Source organism: Protopterus annectens, chromosome 7.part1, assembly GCF_019279795.1.
Source record: "Protopterus annectens isolate FY-2018-M chromosome 7.part1, PAN1.0, whole genome shotgun sequence".
Taxonomy (NCBI): domain Eukaryota; kingdom Metazoa; phylum Chordata; order Ceratodontiformes; family Protopteridae; genus Protopterus; species Protopterus annectens.
The window spans coordinates 283,505,001-283,528,553 of record NC_056740.1 but is presented as its reverse complement, the minus strand read 5'-3'; the positions used below and the strand labels follow the sequence as shown (position 1 = coordinate 283,528,553).

The 23,553-nt window shown below is 42.4% G+C and overlaps 1 protein-coding gene across 1 annotated transcript in view; it reads right to left on the bottom strand.

The window, feature by feature from the left end:
* CCHR7.PART1H3orf84 (chromosome chr7.part1 C3orf84 homolog) overlaps nucleotides 1-22,421 on the bottom strand; it is a 323,437-nt gene extending 301,016 nt beyond the window's left edge. The window contains exon 1 of the mRNA XM_044078716.1: nucleotides 22,303-22,421. Within this exon, the coding sequence (XP_043934651.1) occupies nucleotides 22,303-22,329 (27 nt within the window). The 5' untranslated portion in view covers nucleotides 22,330-22,421. The remainder of the gene's footprint in view (nucleotides 1-22,302) is intronic.
* Between the last annotated feature and the right edge of the window lie 1,132 nt (nucleotides 22,422-23,553).

Below are 23,553 nucleotides of genomic sequence, written 5' to 3'. Positions count from 1 at the left end.
TGTACTTCAGAAAAGTAGATACCAAACAGGAGAGGTCCCAGGACTGAACCCTGTGGTACTCCACTTGTCACCGGTTTGAAGTCAGATTTGGAGTCTTCAACTTTTAAGGTGTGGGTTCTGTCAGTGAGCCAGTTGGCAACCCCTCTTGTGATGTAAGGATTTATAACTAGTTTAGTGAGTTTATCTATAATTCCAGAATGGGGGATGGTGTTGAAAACCTTGGCGAGGTCAAGATAGACTGTGTGAACCACCTTACCCTCATCTACAGCTTTGGTGACTGCCTCAAAGAAGTCAATCAGGTTCAGGAGGCATGATCTCCCTTTCTCAAACACGAACTGGGTGGGGTTCAGAGTTTGGAGGTTACCAATGTCTTTGTTTATGAGTTCCATGATGATACGTTCCATGGCATTACAGACCTAGCTCATCAGGCTAATAGGGCGATAGTTCCCGGGTTCAGTGGTGGCTCCCCCTTTGTGGAGTGGGATAACTGTTGCTGTGTGCCATTCAGTGGGCACAAAGCCTGAAGTGAGACTATGACTGAACATGATGCTTTGGTGGGGAGCCAGTTCATTCTGAAGTTTGTGTAAAATGTAGCCTGGGATGTTGTCCAGTCCCATGGATGCTGTGTTTTTGGCTTTAGAAAATGTAGCTTTTATCTGCATAGTTGTGATTACAGCGACTCTGCATTCTTTCTGTATAGATATGGGGCAGCTCATTCCTAAAAATAAGTATCAGCTTGAAAGACTCACATCCATTGCAATAATCAAGAGCGTTTAAAAGGAGCCTTCGCCTATCATTCTGTTAACCAATCTGTAATCTATCAATTGGATGCAATCCAATAAGGCACAAATAATTTTAAAGCTACTGAAGAAAATAACATACAAACATGAATGCAGCTCATTCCTAAAAATAAGTATCAGCTTGAAAGACTCCCCTAACAATGAAAGCATTCCTCAGCATGATAATGTCATCAATTAGTTGAGAAATATACCAAGCAGCCTTATGACTACTATTAGAGGTAGACCAATATGCCAATCACACTTACAACCTCCAATGAATAGTCCTGGAAAAGAGTTATACAGAAAAGAATGACAATACTCTGCAATTGTTTTAGCACTAGAAAAAATATACAGCTGCAATATCACAGCTGGAGCCATAACCCTTGCAGCTTATCTGTAAGGCCCTACAACCCATAACTCCAGAAAATCAGGGATGTCCCGCACTGGAGAGAAAAAAAAAAACATATCAGGCTAGATATCCTACCCCTAAAAAAGAAAGTGTTACCCAAAGATGAAAACACAGAGTCCTTCACAGTAGCAAAATGTTGGTTTATGTGTTTTTACAATTTGTGTAACCAAGGGAGATTCACCAAAAGCTTATGTATAGTCTTACTCACCCTGGCACCCTATGCAGATGTCCTCCTCTTAACTGCATTGTCCAACAGTAATTCTGAACAAAACAGTTCATGTCAATAATGTTGTTCATAAAAACACTAAAATGAGATAAAACTGCCTGCATCCATCTATTGCTTCTTCAAGTTCTGTGCCATCTACTGGAGGCTTGGGTTTCCTTATCATCTCTGAAGACGGAACAGAAGTGTGCATTTGAGCCTTAACAATTATTTCCAAGGGGTGGTATGGGGAGTCCAAAACCTGTGTCTCCTGGACCTAGTATTGGAAAATCAGGAATTTCTACTTTTGAAGTAAAACAAAGATTGCTATGATCCCATTGGCCACAAGACCCACAGCATAACAAGGTGCATTGTGAAATGGCATCCATTCCCCACCCCTAACAACAATAGCAGCAGCTTGGCTGTCCAGCATAAAAAAACACCTTTCAGTAGGCCAATAAAAAAATACATTTAGCAGCCAGTGCCATGATGTAGAGGGATAAAACCATGTCTATAGCCAAGGTTGATTAGCAGCTCTGATGTCTGGATGCTGGTGTGGAAGGATGGGTATTCTCATCCGTGGCGGGGGGGGGGGGCATGTCAGTCACTCCTGATTTTCAGCAGAGGCTGAGGATGCAAGAAGGTTTGCTGTCAATGGGAAGTAAGGGCAGAGGCTGGGTCACTGTTTAAGTGGGGCAATATGTCAGCATGCTACATTACATGTCTGTCTCAGAAGATGGCACACATTTGTATAGGGGTAGGGGATAATGGTTTAGAGGTTAAGTAAAACAAAACACTTCCTAGAAGCAGTGTTTTGCTTCCTCAGAGTCCTCATTCTCCACACTGGTCCCAAACATAGGTCAGGGTTAGACTGGGGGTGGAAAAGGAATATATTTGCAGCTTGATGACAGAGGTCTAATAATGATATTTCAACAAAAAGCATTTAATTCTTCAAAATGTATGTCATAAATGGACTCAGTTACAATATGGATGAACAAATATTATGCACTTACCATGATGGTAGATGTGCATTTCCATAATTCATCCTTCTCACCACTAGGATTGTGAAAACAGGTCCCACTCTGTTCAATGCTAATCTAAACTTTCCTAGGCTCCACCTTTTCTCTGTTACTCATAATGCCCTGCCCTCTAACTTTACTTTTTAGATCATAAGAAGGCTGCTTATAAACAGAAAAACATAATCTAATTGTAAAAACACATGATGGCGACAGCAAATATCACTCTTCGGCTATGTTGGATGAAGGTGGGTAGGAATGTGAGAAGAATGAACCATGGCCATAATGATCTGCCACTATGGTAAGTGTGTAACTTTCTTCTCTGACATGATCTGGTTCATCCTCCTCATTACTAGGAGAGAGCTCTCTGCAGACCCTTGTAGGAGGGAATATAAAAGTATACCCAGAATAATTCTGTGCCCCCCCCCAAAAAAGGTTTTAAATGAGAGACTATATCCATGATGTGACTTTGCAATCCACTGAGATAGTTTTGTAAAATACTAACGCTGTAACTGGAGCCCTTGTAGAATTAGCTCTAGGCTGCTGCATCAATTGCTTATCAAGCTTCTCATATTACAATTTGATACACTCAGCTAATAACCTTGTTGCCCAGTTTGTTAGGGGTCTATATCACGCCATTGAAAAGGACGTTAATCGAACAGCTTTAATATCGAAAATGCCGTTTATTGAGGTGTGTATTGTGAGATCATGGTACAGTGAAGATCAGGAAATTTGCTCTTTCCTCACTGTAGTGTGATCTCGGAGTTGGTATATATAAATAGTGGGGGGCAGCCCCCCACAAGAGTGACTTCAATGAATGGCATTTTCAATTTTTATGCCGTTCGATTAACTTCCTTTTCGATGCCATGATATAGACCTGTTTGTTAGCAGCATAAGACATGACAAATTGCATTTTTTCTAATTTCCTTAATTCCATTCAAAGAAAAAATAAAGTTTTATATCTACATCCATATAGTTGAAATATTCCCCTATACTGAAATAATTTCAGAATAAACACTGGACAGTTAATAAATTGGTTTAGCTTAGCTTTAGTAGATCTGCGGTGGTGGTGCTGCGTAGCGTTGTCACCTCACAGTAAGATGTGCTGTACGATTCTCAGCTACAGCGTCTTCTGTGTGGAGACATGCGTGAATGGGTGTACCTTTGTTGAAGGTTGTGTGGCAGAGCTGGCAACTCGGCACGTAAAAATCTACTGCCAATCATTAGCGGACCGGAGTTCCACTGTGGCAACCCCTAACCAGAAAAAGCCGAAAGACACAACAGCTTAGCTTTAGTAGCCCCCTTAGGCATGAAAGTCAAATTTGTTCACAGGATCATCCTGTCTCTGTAGAAGACCAGATAAGGGAGTTTGACACAGCAAGCCTGTAACTCTGGTATTCTAATAGATGTCATTGCACTATAAAGATAGTTTTCCAAGAAAGAAACTTTAACTCTGTTCTCGAGGCTGATTAAATAGTAAAAGCATAATTTCTTTTTATAAAATGAAGTACAAATCCCATGAGGGAACACACTCTCTTAACAGTGGTTTGCGAGAAAGTTCCCTTTAGAAAGACCTTACAGTCCTTAACTAAAGCTAGTGAAGAGTTTTGGAGTCCTTGGAAACTGCAGATGGCAGACAAGTGGGCCTTAATGGAAGAACAGGACAGATATGCGGGAACTGGGTCTAAACATTTTTGTAAAATCCACACTTAAAATGTGTATTTTTACTCTTGAAAATTCTTCTGGTGCTAACCTTCTTGGCAAAGATAAGTATCTGGGTGACGTGACCCTATCAGAGTAAGCTGCATCCCTAGCCATAACAGGAAATATAGAAGCCAAGCAGTTAATGAACAGGAGTGAAGGTCTTGGTGAGGCCTACTGGATGGGTTAACAGAGTTCTGAATGACCTCAACCGGAGAGGCTTTTCCAGAAGAATATGCCATAGAAAGCAAAGCCACACTTGTCAAAGCCATTATGGGCTATAAAGTTGGCTTTGGCCTTGCTCAGTTTAAATTTCTGCAGTTGGCACTGGTTGGTTCTACTTCCATCAGTGGAAGAGAGTTTTCGCCATCATTCAGCAGTAGAATTCTGCACACAAGATTTCCAGTCATTTGGGACTTGACAGATTTTGCTCAACTTCCTAGGCAGAGGCTCAACAACAACAGGGTCCTTACATACCTCCATCACTGTATCATCTGTCGCTCGTCTTATATATTCAAATAAGACGATGAGGCTTGGGTGTTTGTTTAAGTAGTTTATTATACATAAACACATCAGGATGGATGACTGGAACATAAAACTTAACTGACTGACTGGTGCACACATACATGCTTTCACTCTGGCTGCTCACTCAAAATGGCACTCTTGCTTCCATGTGCTTAGTACTTATATGCATGTGCCCACAGACTGGAATGTCTCTTAAAGGTATACATACACTCTGATCTACATCATCCACAAGAATTACCACCCAAGAAGAAGAGGGAGATACCTGGATTCCCCCTGCAAAAATTCATGCAGCATCAAGAGGCATTGGCTGAGTCTGTCTTCTAGGGAGTTGACTCCAGGAAAGAGGTTGAACACCAGAAAGTGATTTGAAAATGTGGCCTGTTCTCACAACCTCATTGCCTCTCAAAACAAGGGGATAGCAATGAGTCTCCCTTGCATGATGATATAATACACTATCACCATTTTTATCACAGTGTATGGCTCTCACCCCTCAAAATGCATGCAGAGTAAGAAGAACCACTCTCAGTTCCTGGATACCAAAATGGAGGCCTTGGTTTGTAACAATGCACCTTGGATAATCTACCCTTAGAAATGCCCCTCCACTCTGGACATATCTGTCATCTTAGTCAGCAGGGGCCAGGGACTTGAAAAGGTTTTCTCAGTGTGAGTTTAGAATGGTGAAGCTCCAATTCACATGGTTTTGATATGCTTTGAAAACTCTGATTAGAGCTGTCACTGAGTTTGTGCCATTAAGTTCTGAGTATCCTCTAAAGGACTCTTATGTGGCATCACACAAATGGGATTAAGGAAATTGTGGCTGCTGTTAGTCCAAGAGCTCTGTGACATGTGGCAGCTGACACCACAGAGGAGTGAAAGATCTTTGATATGGTATGACTATTGGAAGAATCCATTCTAGTGGATGGCTGGCCTAGCAAAGAAGGCTATCTAGTTGTAAGCCTATGAAAGTTATCAACTGCTTGGGCTGCATCTGAGACTTGCAAAGTTTGAAGTGGTCCCGAAGGACTGTAACTGCATTAGGAGAAAATCCCACACTGGCATCAGTTTCTCTAATGTCATAATAGCCAGTTGGCTAGGTAGAGGAAAACCTTAACTTTTTTCAGTATCTGGATTGCTGCAGTCATAGCAATACACACTGTGAATACCCTGAGGGTGGAAGAAATCCAAAAGAAAGAGGCAAGTATTGGTAATGGCTGGCTCCTACCCAAAAGAATAGGAATGTCCTTTAACTCTATGGTGAGGCCCAAGTAGTACATCCACTCACCTTTTGACAGGCAAGTAAGACTTGACAGCACCACGACTATCCTGACTTTTTTGCTTTGGTATGAACTGGTTGAGGCCTCTCAAGTCAAAGACGGGCCTTAGGTCCTTGGTCTCTTTTGTCACTAAAAATAATATTGAGTAGATTCCAGATCATCTGTGATCTAGTGAGACCATTTGATAGCTCTCTTTAAAAGGATGTTTGAGATCTTTTTTTACTGCCAACCTTTTTTTTTGATGAGGTGAGATGTTGGGAAGTTGAGGGGAGAGTGGCCAGGGTGATGAAACCAATGGGATTATATATCCTCTAGATATTACATCCAGTATCCATCTATTGCATTTGATGGCCTTCCACTCTGATAAAAGGAGGAACAGACAGACAATGACTGGGACCAGAATGGTGCTGATATTATGTCTGGTATCTATATAATTCATATGATGGCCTTCCACTCTGATAAATGGAGGAACACACAAACCATGACTACCACCAGAATGGAGCTGATATTATGTCTGGTATCTATTTAAACATTGCATGTGATAACCTTCCAGTCTAACAGATAGAGGAATACACAGACCCTGAATGCCCCCAGAATGGAGCAGTCAGTTAAGGCCTCAGACAGTTTGCTGCTGACCCCCCATGCACACACTGGTGAATGTGGAATTATTGGTTTTGCTGGGAATTTTTACTATTGGGTTGACGACTACCAAGAAAACTACCCATGTGACTATGCTGTTTATTACCTATTTACTGATTCTGTTTCTGTTGGCCACTTCTGTACCCAATCTGTTGTGGACTTTTCTATGTCCTTGAAAAACGATTTGAGAAGCCATAAACTTGATGCCAGCAACTGAAAGAGTTTTACCCTCTTTCTTTCTTTCTGCATCTGATATTTTCTCCAACATTTTAGACATCTCATTCAGTATGATGTGCTGGAATCTCAAAGTGAAGGTGGAGGACACATAGACCCACTTCCCAAAATGATTTATTACTCTTAATTATTTCTCTAAGGAATAAATCACAGGGCTCTGTGGTGTTGGTGACTTCTTAAGGGCTGACACAGAGAGGATAGAATGTACAGTAGGATTATGCACCCAAGACATCCAATCTTTTGGGACATGACAGATTTTGTTCAACTTCTTAGGAACAAGTGTCACAAAATCACAGTCTTTCCACACCTTCTTTATGATGAGCACCACTCCATTATCCAGAGCAGATACTATCCAAGAAGATAAGAGAGAGAGAGAGAGAGAGAGAGAGACACATGAATGCCTCCTGCAAAAACTTGTCAGAAGATGAGAGGGTAACTAGCCAGCCCCCTTTCTCTTGCATCAGTTGAAGGATTTCCTCAAACTTGGGGTCTTCAGAAGTGAAACTGGGGAATATGCCTCGCATTCTCCATCAAACTCTAGATTTGGAGACTCTTGCAGTGATTCTATGTGTTTCCCTTACACACCCTTTTACCATGCTGTCCTTGGGAGGGAACTACCCAGTGTGGAAGAAAATGGGAAAGATTATGGCTCACACACCCTTCTATTTTTCCACCAAATGTCTTCATGTCCTTCTTTGAGATTGTATAGTACTAAGAGGCTCAGAAATTGATTATAATTAGTGTCTGGATGATAACAATAGTGTAGGTAACACAGAATGATGCATCTGCAACAACAGCAGTGACATTAAGCCTTTGAGTAACCTGAAAACCCGCATCACCATTATAGCTGCAGCACTAAGCCATGGCACTGAGGTACCAAAAAGTGCCAATGCTAATGCCCGCAATCCCATAATCTTAAATGCCAAGAACTCTGACCTCAAGATCAATGTCAAAGTAGTCAGCACAGATGAAATGGATTCTGGACCAGCATTTAACCCTGGAGTTAGAAGTCAAAGAGACCAACTGCAGAAAATGCATTGATACCAAATACAATAACATTGATAGTGGCACAGACTGGGTAAGAACAAACATCTTTGGTGTCAGAGCCAGCACAGTGCTAGGCTGCCCTGATGTAATTAGTGCTGGTGTGATGCCCCTGTACTGACCCAGTAATCAATGAGCCTCAATCCTCACCACTAGCACCAATGAGGGATGGGCACATTGGGAGGATTACAAGTACACACACAGTAAAGTACAATTTCCCTTAAGAGCACACAGAGACCACAGTCAGTCTGGGGCTGGTTTCTCCCTCTCTCTCCAGATCCCCAATAAGACTCCAAACTGGCACAGCTATAGGGTTAAGATCTCAGCCGAGTGTTCAAGCCAAAACCTCCAGCACCCTATCTGTCCAACCAGTGCTTTGTGTCCCTGCCCAAGTAGCTGATACACACACACACACACACACACACTTTGAGATTTGATTTATATACAAACACACAGACACTCCTGGGAAAGACTGGCACAGGTTCACTAGCTATGCCTCCTTCTGTCCAGACTATATGGTAGTACCCCCTGCCACCAACCACCCTTATCAGCTACTCTAAGGCCCTTACAAAGGGTGACCAATTCTACTGTGTAATGTTACTATTATTCAAATGGTAAGTGTGTCCAAGACTTTAAGGCTATTTAAGAGTGGCCTGTACAGTGTTACCAAATACATGCAAGTACTATAAGAGCTTAAATATCTCCAAACAAAACCAGACACAATTAAAATATATTTAATAATAAACAATAAAAGAACAAGACAATACTCAATAACGCAATACAGTGACAACAGAGTTGAGAATTACAGGAAATACTTTAAAACAACATTGCAGGACAGTCTCACATAAATACAGAAAACATCTAGACTGATCTTACTATATTCCTATCTAGCTCTAAGAGAAATACTATGATCTAAGTTCTTACTTACAGATACAGGCAAATGCAAGTGTTGAGTGGATGTTTACAGGTCCAAGACAAGATACAAAATGCACAGACTTTCTCTCTGAGATAGTTCTTAAATTAATAATACACATTACTGCTGGGTTAGCTAGACAAAATAACTATTTGACACTTGCATCTAGTTACCAGGCTAAACTGCTACCAAAAGAATTTAATATGTCTCTATGAAAAATACTTCTCTCTTAGAAGCTGACACTTATCTCTTAGAAGCTTGCCTGAAACTGGAAGTCGTAAAACAATTAACACTTTTACACTGCAAACCTAGTAATTATTCCGGTCTTAAGACAATATAAAGAAACTCTAGCTGTTGACATTCTGTCTTCTAGGTATGGTAAACACAATTGTAAAACTCTTTACTTATTTCCTCAGAGTTTGCAAGTTAATGCAGTATATCCCAATCTCTACTATGAAAACATACATTTGCAAAGGCATATAGTCCATATATATTTCTGCTCTTTTCCAACAGGGTGCACTGTGATTACATTTTTGAAGCTCAGCACATAACATACAGGTTACTTACATTTGTAGACAGTCCTATGGATCATATTAATATTTACAATGACATAAAATTATTTACAAAATTCTAACTATCTGGGCTGGTAGCCTTCACAGCGGGTATACTGAACCTAATAAGGAGGCCAAACTGGAGGAAAGGAGGGTGATACTATCATGTCCCATCCAGACAGACAGGTGAATGGGATTACACGCAAACCCATCTGTGCCAGCAGCATGGCCTTCAACAGCTTTATGTACTCTGTGCCAAAGGAAATAGACCTATGAGAAAAAAATAAATGAACAGATCTGGCAGAAGGGGGCTTAAGATGAATCTGCTTGGAATGTGCAATTCAGAGGAAGAGAAAAAACTCCCTCTTCTATACAATGCCAGTCTGAGAGGTCTAAAAAGATGGTCTTCAATAGACAATTTGGAAATTTCTCTTTCCTCCAGAGTAATTCCTGTCCTTCACAGTGATAAATCTTAGAAAGAAGAAGAGTGAACTCTTTAGTGGAAGTCCCATTGTGTTTTTTCAAGGATTTGTCTTTGGACTTTGCCTTGGAATTCCCACTAGGCAGAGTTCTACCCTTGAAGGTGGACAACTCAACAAGTTCCTCTGTAGGTGTCAGATCCTTGAGAATTAAATTGTTTATGGTCTATCAAAATTATCTTATCAAATTTCTGGCATATGTTACACTCAGCTTACAATTGAGCAGCACCTAAACAATATCCATACATATCCAGCAGCAGAAAACCATGCAACAGCAATACATCAGTATAGGAAAACAGAAACATCTGCAAAATGTCCAAAGTGCAAGTCAAACAATATAACAATGCCAACTAGAAAACCTGAGCAATCTGACAAGTTGTAACCTATGAGAGGAATGCTAAATCTCAATAACCACCTGTCTGATAAGGACAAATGAAAATTGTTCACCAAAATATTTCAGTTTAAATTGCTTAGTGGAAGTAACATGCTCAACAAAAGTAAATATAATGAGTATATAAATAAAGTCTCACACATTCATACTTAATTCATCTTCTCTTATGCTCTGATTCTGATTTCCTGCCTAGTTTTCCTTTCTTCTCTCATCTGTCAGCCAGCTCTGCACACCCTAGTCAACGCCTTCAGCTGAACTATCTCTGCCTGTAACATCCCAAACCTCCTGCAGATTCTGAATTCACATCTACCCTAAAACTCTCAAATATCAGTGCCATTTCACACCGTGAGAACCTAACTCATCTTAGTCCCTCACCTCTCTTTCAACACATTTTTATTTTTTAATCTTCTATTTTAGTTTCTATTTTCTGTTTTTTTTTTTTTTTTGCTATTTAAATATGACTGTATTGACTAATTTCTACAGAATGATTTCTATTCTGCTCTTGCTTCAATTTGCCTAGCAAATGCTTATGGATACCTTTCATGTACTAAAGTGGTAACTTTCACACTTGTCTGCCAATATATAAATATACTTCTTCCCATGTAGATTAAACATTAACATTTCATAATAGTAGGTGGTGGCATAAAGGAGCAAAATGAGAAGTTATGTACCTACCATAACGTTCCATGTTAGTTGTCTTCTCTCCCCTTCTTTCTTGCTGGATGGGATCAGAGCAAAATGAGAAGTTATGTACCTACCATAACGTTCCATGTTAGTTGTCTTCTCTCCCCTTCTTTCTTGCTGGATGGGTTCAGAGCCGAAGCTCGGCTCCGACTCGGCCTATACTAAAGCTCGAGAGCTAATTTTAACGGCTCAAGGCAACCCTATATCCCATGATGCTAGGCGGTAACTACCCAGATCTCGTTTGGTAGCTAAGAAACCATAGCCAATTCAGTCTCCCCTCTGAGGTGGAGGAGGAGAAGGAAGAACTCCCAAAATATCACTACCTGAAGCTGAATCTACCCCAGGACCAACTGTCTGAGCTAGGAATAGTGCAAGATAAGATCCCCTGTAAGAAGGGGAAAAAAACTCTCGGTCTGTCCAGGCTAGGGGGATGGTGGGCGGGACGCAAGAAAGAAGGCGAGAGAAGACAACTGCCATGGAACGTTATGGTAGGTACATAACTTCTCAATGTTAAGTTGTCAATCACGTCTTCATTCTTGCTGGATGGGACCGCGTCCCTAGCACCTTTATCCTGAGTGGCTCATTGGAACAGACTCTTGAGAACGGTGGAACCAAAATTTCCCCTGTTTCTGGAGGCCATGTCCAATTTGTAATGTGTAACGAAAGTATAAGGAGAGGCCCATGTGGCAGCCGCACAGATAGTGTCTATTGGTAATCTAGCTTGAAAGGCTGTAGATGTAGCCAATGCTCTAGTTGAATGGGCTCTTGGCCTAGAAGGCAATTCTTTACCTCTGAGTTGAGAAATACAGGTAATCACAGAAGACAGCCACCTAGACAGGGTTACTTTATATACCGGAAGACCCTTTTTACTCTCTGCATAAGATAAGAAGAGTTGATCAGATTTCCTGAATTGTTTAGTTCTGTCCAGATAGAAGCGGAGCTGACGATGAACGTCCAGACAATGTAGTTTTTGCTCCGCCATGTTTGAATAATTAGGAAAGAGAACTGGAAGATCAATAGATTGATTTAAATTTGTCTGAGAAGCCACCTTGGGTAAAAAAGACGGGTTAGTTCTTAGAGAAACCCTGTCTTTGTGGAACACTAAATAAGGAGGGCGAATGCAGAGGGCATGAAGTTCAGATAGTCTCCTAGCAGACGTAATGGCGACTAGGAATAGTGTCTTCCAGGAAAGTAACTTCAAGGAACAGGAGGCTGCAGGTTCGAAGGGAGGGAGAATCAAGGATGCTAAAACTAAGTTTAAATCCCACTGTGGTGGGGGGTCTTTGATCGGAGTCCTGAGTAAAAAGATACCTCTGACGAATGCCTTGCAAAGCTTATGGGACATGATGTTGGAGTCTAACAATCCTATGTGAAAACTTAAGATGGCTGCTAGCTGAACTTTTATTGTGGAGGAAGAAGATCCTGAGTGAAAGATTTCGGCTAGGAAATCCAAGACCGAGTGTATTGGAGCAGTAAAGGGATCTATGTTCCTAGCCTTTGCCCAAAAGGAAAAGCGTTGCCATTTACTAGCATAGATCCTTCTGGTGGAAGATTTAAGGGAAGCTACGATAATATCGCGGACAGAATTTGAAATCATTGGAAGCCTGGCTAGGGACGGAAGTGGAGCAACCAAGTTGTGAGGTTGAGAGATTGGTGCAGCTGCCCTGATTGATGGGCCAAAAGATCTGACATTGGATCAAGATGCCAAGGCTGTTCCAAAAGGTAGCGATGCAGGAAAGGGAACCATATCTGTCGAGGCCAATAAGGGGCAATGAGGATCATCTTGGCCCTCAAGGCGGTAGCTTTCTGTATTGTTTGTGTGATTAACGGAAAGGGGGGAAAGGCGTAAAGAAGTCCCCGAGGCCAATCGTGGACTAAAGCGTCTCTGGGGGGATGGCCTGGAAGGGGGAAGAGTGTGAAGAAGTTGAGGCACTTGCTGTTTTGTGGCAAGGAAACCCCCACTTCCGAAATATTTTGTCCGTCACCAATTGCTTGAGAGACCACTTGTGAGACATGAGAACAGCTCTGCTCAGCCTGTCCGCTATGACGTTGGACTTCCCGGGGATGTGCCTTGCTATCAGAAACCGCTGAGAAGAGATTGCCCATTTCCAGAGTCTGAGTGCTTCTCGACACAGGGGATATGACCTGGTTTCGCCCTGCTTGTTGATATACTATACTACGGACATATTGTCTGTCTGAATTGCAATCGTCCCCAGGGGAAGAGAGTCTTGAAGGGCTTGCAACGTCAAAAGCACTGCTCTCATCTCCAGGACGTTTATGTGCAAGTGGCATTCGAAGGGTTGCCATGTGCCATGAACTGTCCTGCCCTGAAAATGCCCCCCCCCCACCCAATCAGGGAGGCGTCCGTTGTGACTGTGGCGACTGGGGGGGAGGAGTAAAAGGTCTGCCTTGATGGACTTGAGGGGAGACCATCCACCAAGACAGATGTTTTCTGCAAGATAGAGTTATTAGGATCTTGTGTGTCATAGAGAGCTGTTGGAAGGACCACTGGGAGAAAAGCATCCATTGAAGAAGCCGCATGTAAAAGCGGGCAAGGGGAAGGAGCGTGATGGCTGCTGCCATGAGACCTAAAACCTTCAGAACATACCTGGCCTGAACTTTGTTGTTCTGAAGAAGGACGTGAACATGACTTTGTATATCTAAGACCCTCTGCTCCGTTAACTTTGCTGAGAGCTGAACGGTGTCCAAGGTGGCGCCTATAGGTAATAGACTGACAAGGCGACAAGGCAGACTTTTCGAAATTTAGAGAGATACCTAGCTCTTTGCAAATGTGGATGGTGTAGTCTCTGGCTAGAAGAAGTTGACGCCTGGTGGTGGCAGTGAGGAGCCAGTCGTCTAGATATGGAAACACCTGGAATCCTTGACGTCTCAGGTGAGCCGTAACCACTGCCATACATTTGGTGAACACTCGGGGGCTGTAGTGAGACCAAAGGGCAGGGCTCTGAACTGGTAGTGACTAGCTCCCAGCCTGAAGCGGAGAAACCTTCTGGAGCGCCTGTGCATTTTGATGTGATAGTACGCATCCTGAAGGTCAAATAAGCACATCCAATTGTCCTTGCCCAGAAGGGGTAAAATGGACTGTAGCGTGACCATCCAGAACCTCGTTCTTTTTACAAACTTGTTTAGATTGCTGAGATCCAATATTGGCCTCCAGTCCCCTGGTTTTTTTTGGTACCAAAAAGAACTTTGAGTAGACTCCGGATCCAAGCTGGTCTGCTGGGACTGGCTGGATGGCTCTCTTTTTTAGCAGCTTTGATATTTCTAGTGCTACTTGTTCCCTTAGACTGGGTGGAACGTCTGGAAGAGACCCCATTTGAATCACTGGGGTTTGGATAAAGGGGATTTTGTAACCCTCGGATATGATCGACTGCACCCATTTGTCTTGAGTGAGGGAGAGCCAGGCTTGTGGGTACAGTGCTAATCTTCCCCCGACTGCCTCCGAAGGTGGACAGTCGGGCAACACCTCAGGGATGCTGGAAGGGTTTGTCAGAGGGGGGTTTCTCTGCTACCCTGGTTCTGCAGGCCCCCTCTGCCTCTTGGGCGGCGTCTGTTGTTGCTCCCCCCTCTGCCTCTAGGGGTGAACTGACCTCTTGCATCAGGCGTGACTCATTGTGATTTACGGAACCACATTTTTCCACTCTTTTGACCCTTAGGTGGTCTAGCTGGGATAGAAAAACGGACTCCTACGGCAGAAAGAGTCTTGCCATCTTGTTCGCATCTGGTCAAAGTATCTTTCACTTGAGGTCCAAACAACGCTGAACCATCAAAGGGGGAGTTAGTGAAAGATGCCTTGAAGTGGTCTGCGAAGTTACAAAGCCGCATCCAGGCATGACGCCTCAAAGCCACACCTGTGCCTGCGGCTCTACTCGCTCCATCGGCTGCATATGAAATAAGCCACATGGAGGAGTTGACAATAGAATTCAGGGTTCCTAGCTATGAGTTAATTTTTTTCTGAGACCCAGCAGCTGATGGATCCTGTAGAACCTCACCCAGTTCTTTAAGAATGTTTCTTTGAAGATGGGTGAAGTGGCATAAGTAGTTCAGCAACCACATGGCAAAGGTCACTGATGAGAACATCCGCTTGCCGTACCTATCCATTGTCCTAGATTCCTTGTTAGGCAGATGGATAGGTACTGTAGGATCAGCCAGTTCCTTCTTAGTGGCTGTCACCACCACCATGGCATCAACTGGGACACCTTTGGATAAAAATTTTTTATCAGAAGGGGCTGTTATAAATTTAGAAGGCCTCCGTGGGGTGGGTTCCAATGAGTCAGGGGCCATCCACGCCTTCCGTGCCACCACTTCCATAAGGGGGTCGAAGGGCGGAGACACCCAGGAGGTGGAAGGTCGAGAACCAAAAGCCTCCAGGTAAACCGACTCATCCTCGGAAGGATTAAGGGAAGACCAGTTCCCCCTCTGTATAAGGATTTCATGGATGTCAGAGAAGGAGACATCCTCAGAGGGGGACCTTGGGGATCCTTCTGACTCATCCAAGTCGGTATCAGATGTGACGGACTCAGGGGAGTCCACATGCTTCCTCTTACATGTCCTCTTATGCGGGGGTTCACCTGACGGATCAGGGGAAACCTCGGAAGAGGAGGATATTCCCAATGGGGAAACCTGAGGCGTTGGATCTCGATGGCCAGGGGCGAGAGAGTGGAAAGAGACATCAGCAGGCACTACAGTGGGAGGAGCTGATGGAGCTGACCGTAGAGCAGGCACTGGGGCCAATACGCTCCTCATGACCTCGAAGGCGCTCCTGTCAGGCAGGCTAGAGAGCTCCCACTCCGAAGAGCTAGGAACCCCAGCCGGCACAGACAGGAACGGCTCCAAAGCCGATGTCAGGGCCGAACTCACCAACGCCGATGCTCCGAGAGGGAGAATGGGGTCGGACAAGGGTCCGATGCCACTTGCCCCCTCTGAGCCGGCGAGAGAGTCCAAGCACCCGGATCACTCCAAGGATGGCACCATGGACAAGATCAGAGCAGACGACGGAGCCGAAGGGGGAGGCATCGGTTCCGACGTCAAAATGGTCACGGCTCCGAGGAGCTCCGGCTCCGAACACTGGGATAGAGTTGAAGGAGGAATAGACTGTTGTATGGACATAGCCGCTGTCTGATGAGACGGGCTGTGAAGCATTTGGGCCAGTGCCTGAGACTTTAATAGTCTACTTACCACCCTCTCAAGGTCATGATCGGAAAGCCTGGAAGACCGAGAGGAATGGCTCCAATGGCGCCGCTCCGAGAGTAACGGTGACCTCGGAGCCGAATGTATAGACTCCAGAGATGGAGATCTGGACCTCTTGCGTGAGGAGGGCATCAGGGTTGATGGAGCCGATGGAGCCGTAGACATGTCGGCTCCAGCCGGGGCCAACTTTAAAGACAGAGAGTCTTAGAGGTATCGGCTCGACTGGAGCCGATGCAGGTAGCTGCGATACAGAGGTATCGGCTCCAGCCGGGGCCGATAATGTCGCAGAGGATGAGCCACCATCCGAAGGCCTAGAGCTCGGAGCCGATGGTTTAGGTGGTTTCGAAGGCTTCCCTGGCACGGACTTAGCCGGGGAACCTTCGGGCTTTAATAAGCCCCTTAGTATCAATTTATTCCTGCGCTCCTGCAGGACTCTTGGGCTGAATGCATGGCACACTGAGCAAGAGTCCTGCAGGTGCAGGGGTCCCAGGCAATAAACACAAGACGTGTGCCCATCTGTCAGAGACATTTTCTGACAGCATGAGTCACACTTCTTGAAGCCTGAGACCTTTGTCTCCTTCGACATATTGTAGTCGAAAGGAAAAAAAAAAATAGAAGAAAACACACACACACACACACACACACACACACACACACACACACACACACACACACACACACACACACACACACACACACACACACACACACACACACACACACACACACACACACACACACACACACACACACACACACACACACACTCCAACAAATAGGGATACCGGGATACTGAGGGAACACACACACAGCTAAGAATCCCTGTGAGGGAATTAGAATAAAACGGAAGGGCCTAAGGCCTAACCTAGGGTGTGGGAGTATGACAGGGATAAGGGATAAAAAATAGGGACTAAACTTTTAAATTAACCAGAAACTAGTCTATAAAAGATTAAATAGTAAACTAGGGGAAAAAACTAAGGAGAAGACTAAGATTTAGTGAAAAAATAGTCACTAACCTGTGAGCCAGTAAAAAGAACAACCTCGCTAGCGTAAGCGGCAAACGAGATCTGGGTAGTTACCGCCTAGCATCATGGGATATAGGGTTGCCTCGAGCCAGTAAAATTAGCCCTCGAGCTTTAGTATAGGCCGAGTCGGAGCCGATGTTCGGCTCCGAACCCATCCAGCAAGAATGAAGGCGAGACTGACAACTTAACATCATTTGTTTTTCTTTCTTTCTTTATCTAAGGAATAGCCATGATTTTATTAACCAAGTAAACTCATAGGGCACAACCAACTCTTTTCAGGGTGTTTCACTGCCTGATTAAAATAATTGCTCAGAATCACACTGTAGGCAAGTAAAAATGGATGCACTTAAACCCAGGCTAAAGTTCATTGGCAGCCAATAGCCTTAATCCTCTAAGGTCCTCTAAGGGAAGGTGTAATTTTGCTTCTTTTTGAAATAGGAACATAGTAAGTCTCTAGCTTCTTTATTATACCTTTAATACATTTTATGTGATGTGTACTTTGTGCTTCAACACCCTTGCTTTGTGAGGCACCAAGCCTGCTTTTCTCATCTTTCGGTGAAGGGTATGCACAAAGAAAGAAGCTGTTGATATCACAAACCATAAGAAACATGGCTTGTACAACCAGTGGCAACATACTTTCCATGGACATCTAAACAACAGGATCATAAGCAATCCTTTCTCTTTAGGCTGAAAAGCAAGACCATCCTCATAAATAAGTGTCTTATTCTAGAAGGATGGGAGCAGTCTGTTCTGAGCCTGAAGTAATAATATCATTCCCTTTGCAAGCTAAGTATTCTGTGAACATCGTCATCTTAGTTGCTTCTTGTGACACAGGTGGCTAAATTAATCTGGATGGAGAGAAGTGGACCTAGTTCTATGACTGAGATAAACTAGGGTTAGTGGTGTGACAGCATTTGAAATAAGGCAGAGTAAAAAACCCTGCAGATGTTCCATCCTTCTCTAACTCTCTAACTTTTTTTTTTTTTTTTATCATCCAGTGTGTCTGGATCAAAGGCTCCCCTTTATTTACCAGTTGATCCATTTGTTTCTTTCTTGGCAGGAAGAGCCAGGTCCTCTATGGCCTAGTCAAGAACCCTAAAACCAATTATTTCCCTGGCTGGAAGGACTAATCAGCCAATTAATTCCCCAGAGAAGTGAAAAACAAGGCGTGGAGAGGTGGACAGACTGCTTGGCATGCTGAAATATCTTCAATCTCCACTTGGAGCTTCTAATCCTTATATTGCCTCTCTAGAGATCCTCTAGTTCTGTTGACTATAAACAACATGTGTGCTTTTGCCCACATGCTGACAATACTTTCTAGGCAGTGCCTGCTCTGCAGGGTCATGCTGATAGTTGTTATACCCAATGCTCCCTCCAAGTATCACCCAAGCATTGAGACAGAACCACCTCCTTTCCCCTAGGATGGCTGAGCTGACAACAGCCACTCACTGCCACCCCACTCCTTCCAGCCCTCACTGCACTAATCAAACACTGGTCATCTGAGTTACAGTTATGGCTTCATCTCTTCCCTTTCTAGCTTTAAAGAAGGAGATGACTATTCCCTTTCAATGAGTGGGTGTGAACATAACTTTCTTTGTGTCCACAATGAAACATAGCTTCCCTATGCCACCTAGTGAGGGTGCTTTGGTACCCAGTTAAAGTGAGGTGTGTGACAATCATTAGGTTTCTCTTATTGCATCTATGTGTGCCCTGTTTGTCAACTCCCTCACAGAGCTTTGTTAGACAGCAGAACCTGGAGGTGTAACTGCTTAGTGAAACAGTATTCACTTAAAGTAAAATTAAAAAAATGTCTTCTGATACCTTACTCTTCATACACCACCCAAGGGTGGCCAGCAAAAATAGACCTAAACTAATATATATATATTGATCTACTTTCTTTAAATGAAAGTACAGTTCAACAAATGTCACTTATCCAAGCTCATTCCTCCGAAGTGGCATTACACCGAATGCATGGACTGCCGAATTCCTTTCCCTGTGAAACGAACCACTTGACCACTATGGAAATAAACCAAAATGAAGCAAAAGTAAGCCCACCCCCTACTTAAATATACCAACTCTGAGATTGCACTAGACTGAAGACAGGGCAAAGTTCACCATGGTGGCCAAGTGGTTCCTTTCACAGAGAAAGGAATTTGGCAGTCCATGCGTTCGGTGTAATGCCACTTCGGAGGAATGAGCTCAGGTAAGTGACATTCATTAAAATGTACTTTTGTTTAAAGAAAGTAGATCCAAGTATATATATATATATATATATATATATATATATATATATAGACAGAGAAAGAGGGAGAGAGAGAGAGATAGACAGACAGACAGAGACAGAAAGAGACAGAGATAGAGATAGAGACAGTGATAGAGACAGAGATATTTTTTCTTATACAATGGGTGCTGGATATAGGGAACAATCTTTTTGAAGAGGTTACTGGGTCAGAAGAGTAAGAAAATTCAAAAATGTATAAATAAGAAAAGCATACATATTTTGTGAACAGGGTGTGGGAGTGTAGGCTACTGGATTAGTAAGATCTCCAGCTTATTTACTAGACATTGAATTGAGCAGACAGGTGATCAAGCAGTCCTTTTCTTTGCTGCACATTATTATAGTGAACATCATGAAATTCTGCTCAACCCAAGCCTTGTGATAAAACTAAAGTATGATACAGAAACATATATAATAAATGTAGTACATGATTATGGTGGAAACAACCTGCACTCCTATGTTCCCATGTAATGGGAAATTCCCCATACCATCCCTTATTTATACATTCCAACTTCATGGATACTACACCTCAGACTTAATTACATAGTGAAATACCTCCTTCAAGTATAAAGCCTGAATTTTCACTTTCTAAAAGCAGACTTTCACTCATAATAAAGCATTACTAAAATTACATTTAATAAATTCTGCTTGATAATATAACAAGCCATCACATCTGGTGTTTATTTTTCTGTTTAGGTGGTCACACTCTGGTACAATGTGAGCCTTCTTCAATTGAAAGGTCCTTGAGCTTCCCCTAAATGTCAGAAAAGTTAAGTTGGTCTTCCCATACAAAAAAAGTAGATATGGTATTGGACAGAGGAAGCCCAACACCAGGTACAAACACACATACACACTCATAAAAGAGTCAAAACTTGTCTTAGCACATTATTATTTTAGTGCTGCTTTAGAAAGAAAGATACGTATTTATTGACTATTATCCTTCTGCATTTAGCTTTGCATAACACATAATTAATATTGAACTGATAGCACATAAAGTACAAAAATAAGATTACTGAGTTGTACTAATAGACAGAATTTCCTCACAGAAGGGAATTGACAGCACTGCAAGCAGCGGAGACCTCATAAATGGCGTTTTCAAAAGGAAGCACTAACACCATCTAATCTATCATACCAACTTCCTGAATGCTTATTGTTATTACAAGTTCTACATTAAATTACACTTGAAGTGTGATATGCCATTTGGACGTGAACTCCCCACCCCAAAGCGCTTTCAGTAAATTTTGAAAAAAGGACCAATGTCCATTTATCTAACTGCCCGAAAGAGGAGCTCTCTTACAATATGTCAATTTCTGTTGTTCCCTTAAATGAAACTGGTCTCACATGCTTCCTAACTGATCATTGAGTTACAGTTACAAGACTCTTAAAACAAAGCAGGGCAACTTTCACAAGGAAAAAGAATGCTGCAAGGTATAGGTCGTTATAACAAAGTAATTTTTTTATGACTATAACAAGTGCCCATGTACAGGCCATACTGGAGAATACCTGACTGAAAGAGTGTCTTTGCAATCATAATTTAAAATGTTGCAACAGCAGTGCATATGTGTACAACTATACTTCTGCTATCAAGCAAAGACATTATTTCAGTCTATTGTTCTCCATTATCGCCAACTTTTTTTAGCATGCAGTACAAAACAAACATATTCGCTCAGAGGAAAGGATGTTTTTACTATCTTATTGTGATCTGCTCAGAAGTATAGAGGAAAGTGCATCCTCATGAAATTTAGTGATACAAGCCTAAGGCAAATACTTCTATTCATTAATAAGGTGTAGTTCTCGGGTGGTCGCGGTGGTGCAGCGGTTAGCGTTGCCACCTCACAGCAAGAGGTTCTCCGGTTCGATTCTTGGTTGGGGTGCCTTCTGTGCGGAGTCTGCATGTCCTCCCTGTGGTCGCGTGGGTTTCCTCCATGTGCTCCGGTTTCCTCCCACATCCCAAAGACATGCAGTAGGTGGATTGGATACTCGAAACTGGCCCTAGGTGTGAGTGTGTGTATGTGTGTGCCTTCTGTGGAAGGTTGGGTGCCGGGCTGGCAACTCGACACTGTAAAACTCCACTGCCAATCATGAGCAGACAGATGATCTGCTGTGGCAACCCCTAACCAGGAAAAGCCGAAAGAAGAAGAAGAAGTGATAAGGTGTAGTTCTCATAACATTGTATTGTGCATGTACTAATTTTAAGACGGTAGACTTGTGCTCTGGCAAATTAAACTATTTTTTTATATTAAATAAAAACTATTGATATTTTTGTTAATATCAATAATTATTTTTGCTGAAAGTTAAATATTAACTTCATATACATGCAATAATTCAGCAAAAAGTGATTCTTGGTCCTGGCAATTTTATCAGTCATTGAAACTATGTTTACTAAGTATGGAACATTTGCTCTCTAAGTAAGAAACACACACACACACACACACACACACACACACACACACACACACACACACACACACACACACACACACACAGAAACATATACTCATATGCATATGAAAGTGAGAAGGAGTTATTCTTCTGAACGCTTAGTTCTACACAGCTCATCTCATAATTTAGTCACAATCACTTAACAGCAATTTCCATATAAAATATTTTTGTATAAAAAAATATATTTTATGAGGTTGTACTTTCTTCACTTGTTAACATTTTCTGCAGGCAGTGGAGCTACACATATATTCCCTATCCAGCAGAGTATAGTTTACTATCATTTTTAAAAGTCTAATTTCCTCAAAGTGGTAGCCTAATTCAATGAAAAAAATGTCACTGAATAACCATAATAACATGAAACTTTTAAAGTAAAACTTGGCAGCTAATTATCCTCCTCTAAGACAAGCTCTTGCAAGGCATTTCAGTTAAGTGGGTTATTTAGAAGCTTTGTCACTAACAGCATTTTAAATCAACCACCAAATGAAGACATAAAAAATACATCCCTTACCCAGGACCCAGTGGAAGCACCTGGCATCGCTTTGTTGTAACAGATATGAACAAGAACTGAAGTCAAATAATTCACTCCATGAATGCATTAAGGGAAACAGTATCCCTGGCCTGTGCAATCTGTATGTTTTCAGTTTGATGTTTTGGATTGTTGCTAGGATACAACTGGGAAGGTGGAGGTGTGGCTAAAAAGGCAACATAAAGTTGACAGTATTCAGTAGTGTGAACATATGCCTCAACATAGATTCACATAAGGGCATTTTATAGCTTTAAAACATAACTATCATTTTATTTTACAGACCTACGGTGCAGTGGTGTGGCTAAAAGAAGGCAAAGAGGGTTAGGGGGTTGTGTATTGGTTAAGGTGTTTACCTCAAAGGCATAACACACAGGATTTGATTCTCACCTTTGAAGGGAAATTGGCTAGGCTTAACAGCCCAGAAAGGCAGCTAACATATTACTTACCTATGAATCTATGAACATATCAAAGGCAGTATTTAACACTGACTTACAGAACATGCCATGAAATAAATTCACATAAGGGCATTTTATAGCCTTGAAAACAACCATCAGTGTCATAAAGGTTCAATTCAAACCAAAGTAACAGTTCAGAATCAGAATCAAAGATGGGGTTATACTCTATAAACCTTCTTATGAAAGTAAAACATGTTAAACTATCATTATATTCTATAATATTTTATGTTTCCTATTCCTATGCTTCTGTGACAGAAATTTAAATGCTTTATTTATTTAATTAGTTTTGTTAACTGGGGTAGTGGACTAATTCCATATGGACATATTTAAGCTGCAGCCCTGAAATGACATTGCTGCATAAACATAAATTGGCACAGCTAAATTACAGTATACAGTGCTACAAAGTTAAGTAAGTTATAGCCATAAAGATATGTGCATCTAAACACAACAGGAGCACAGAACACTGCCAAAGAGAAGTTATGGGCGATAATGGAGACTATACAACGGCCCCCTATTAATATTCAAAAAAGTGCATGCTGATTGGCAGCGTGCACATTGTAAATCTGAGTTATAGTAATGGAAAAAGGTCCAGTTGCCCGGACTTTTTCCATTATTATAACTCTTTTTTTACAGCAACGGAGAAGGCAAGATCTCCATTGCTTCACACTGTCTCGCTATGTTAAACCCATTTAGCATAGCGAAACAGTGTGAAGCAACGGAGATCTTGCTTTCTCCGTTGCTTTTGCCCACAGCTCTGATGTACTGCGTGGGCATACAC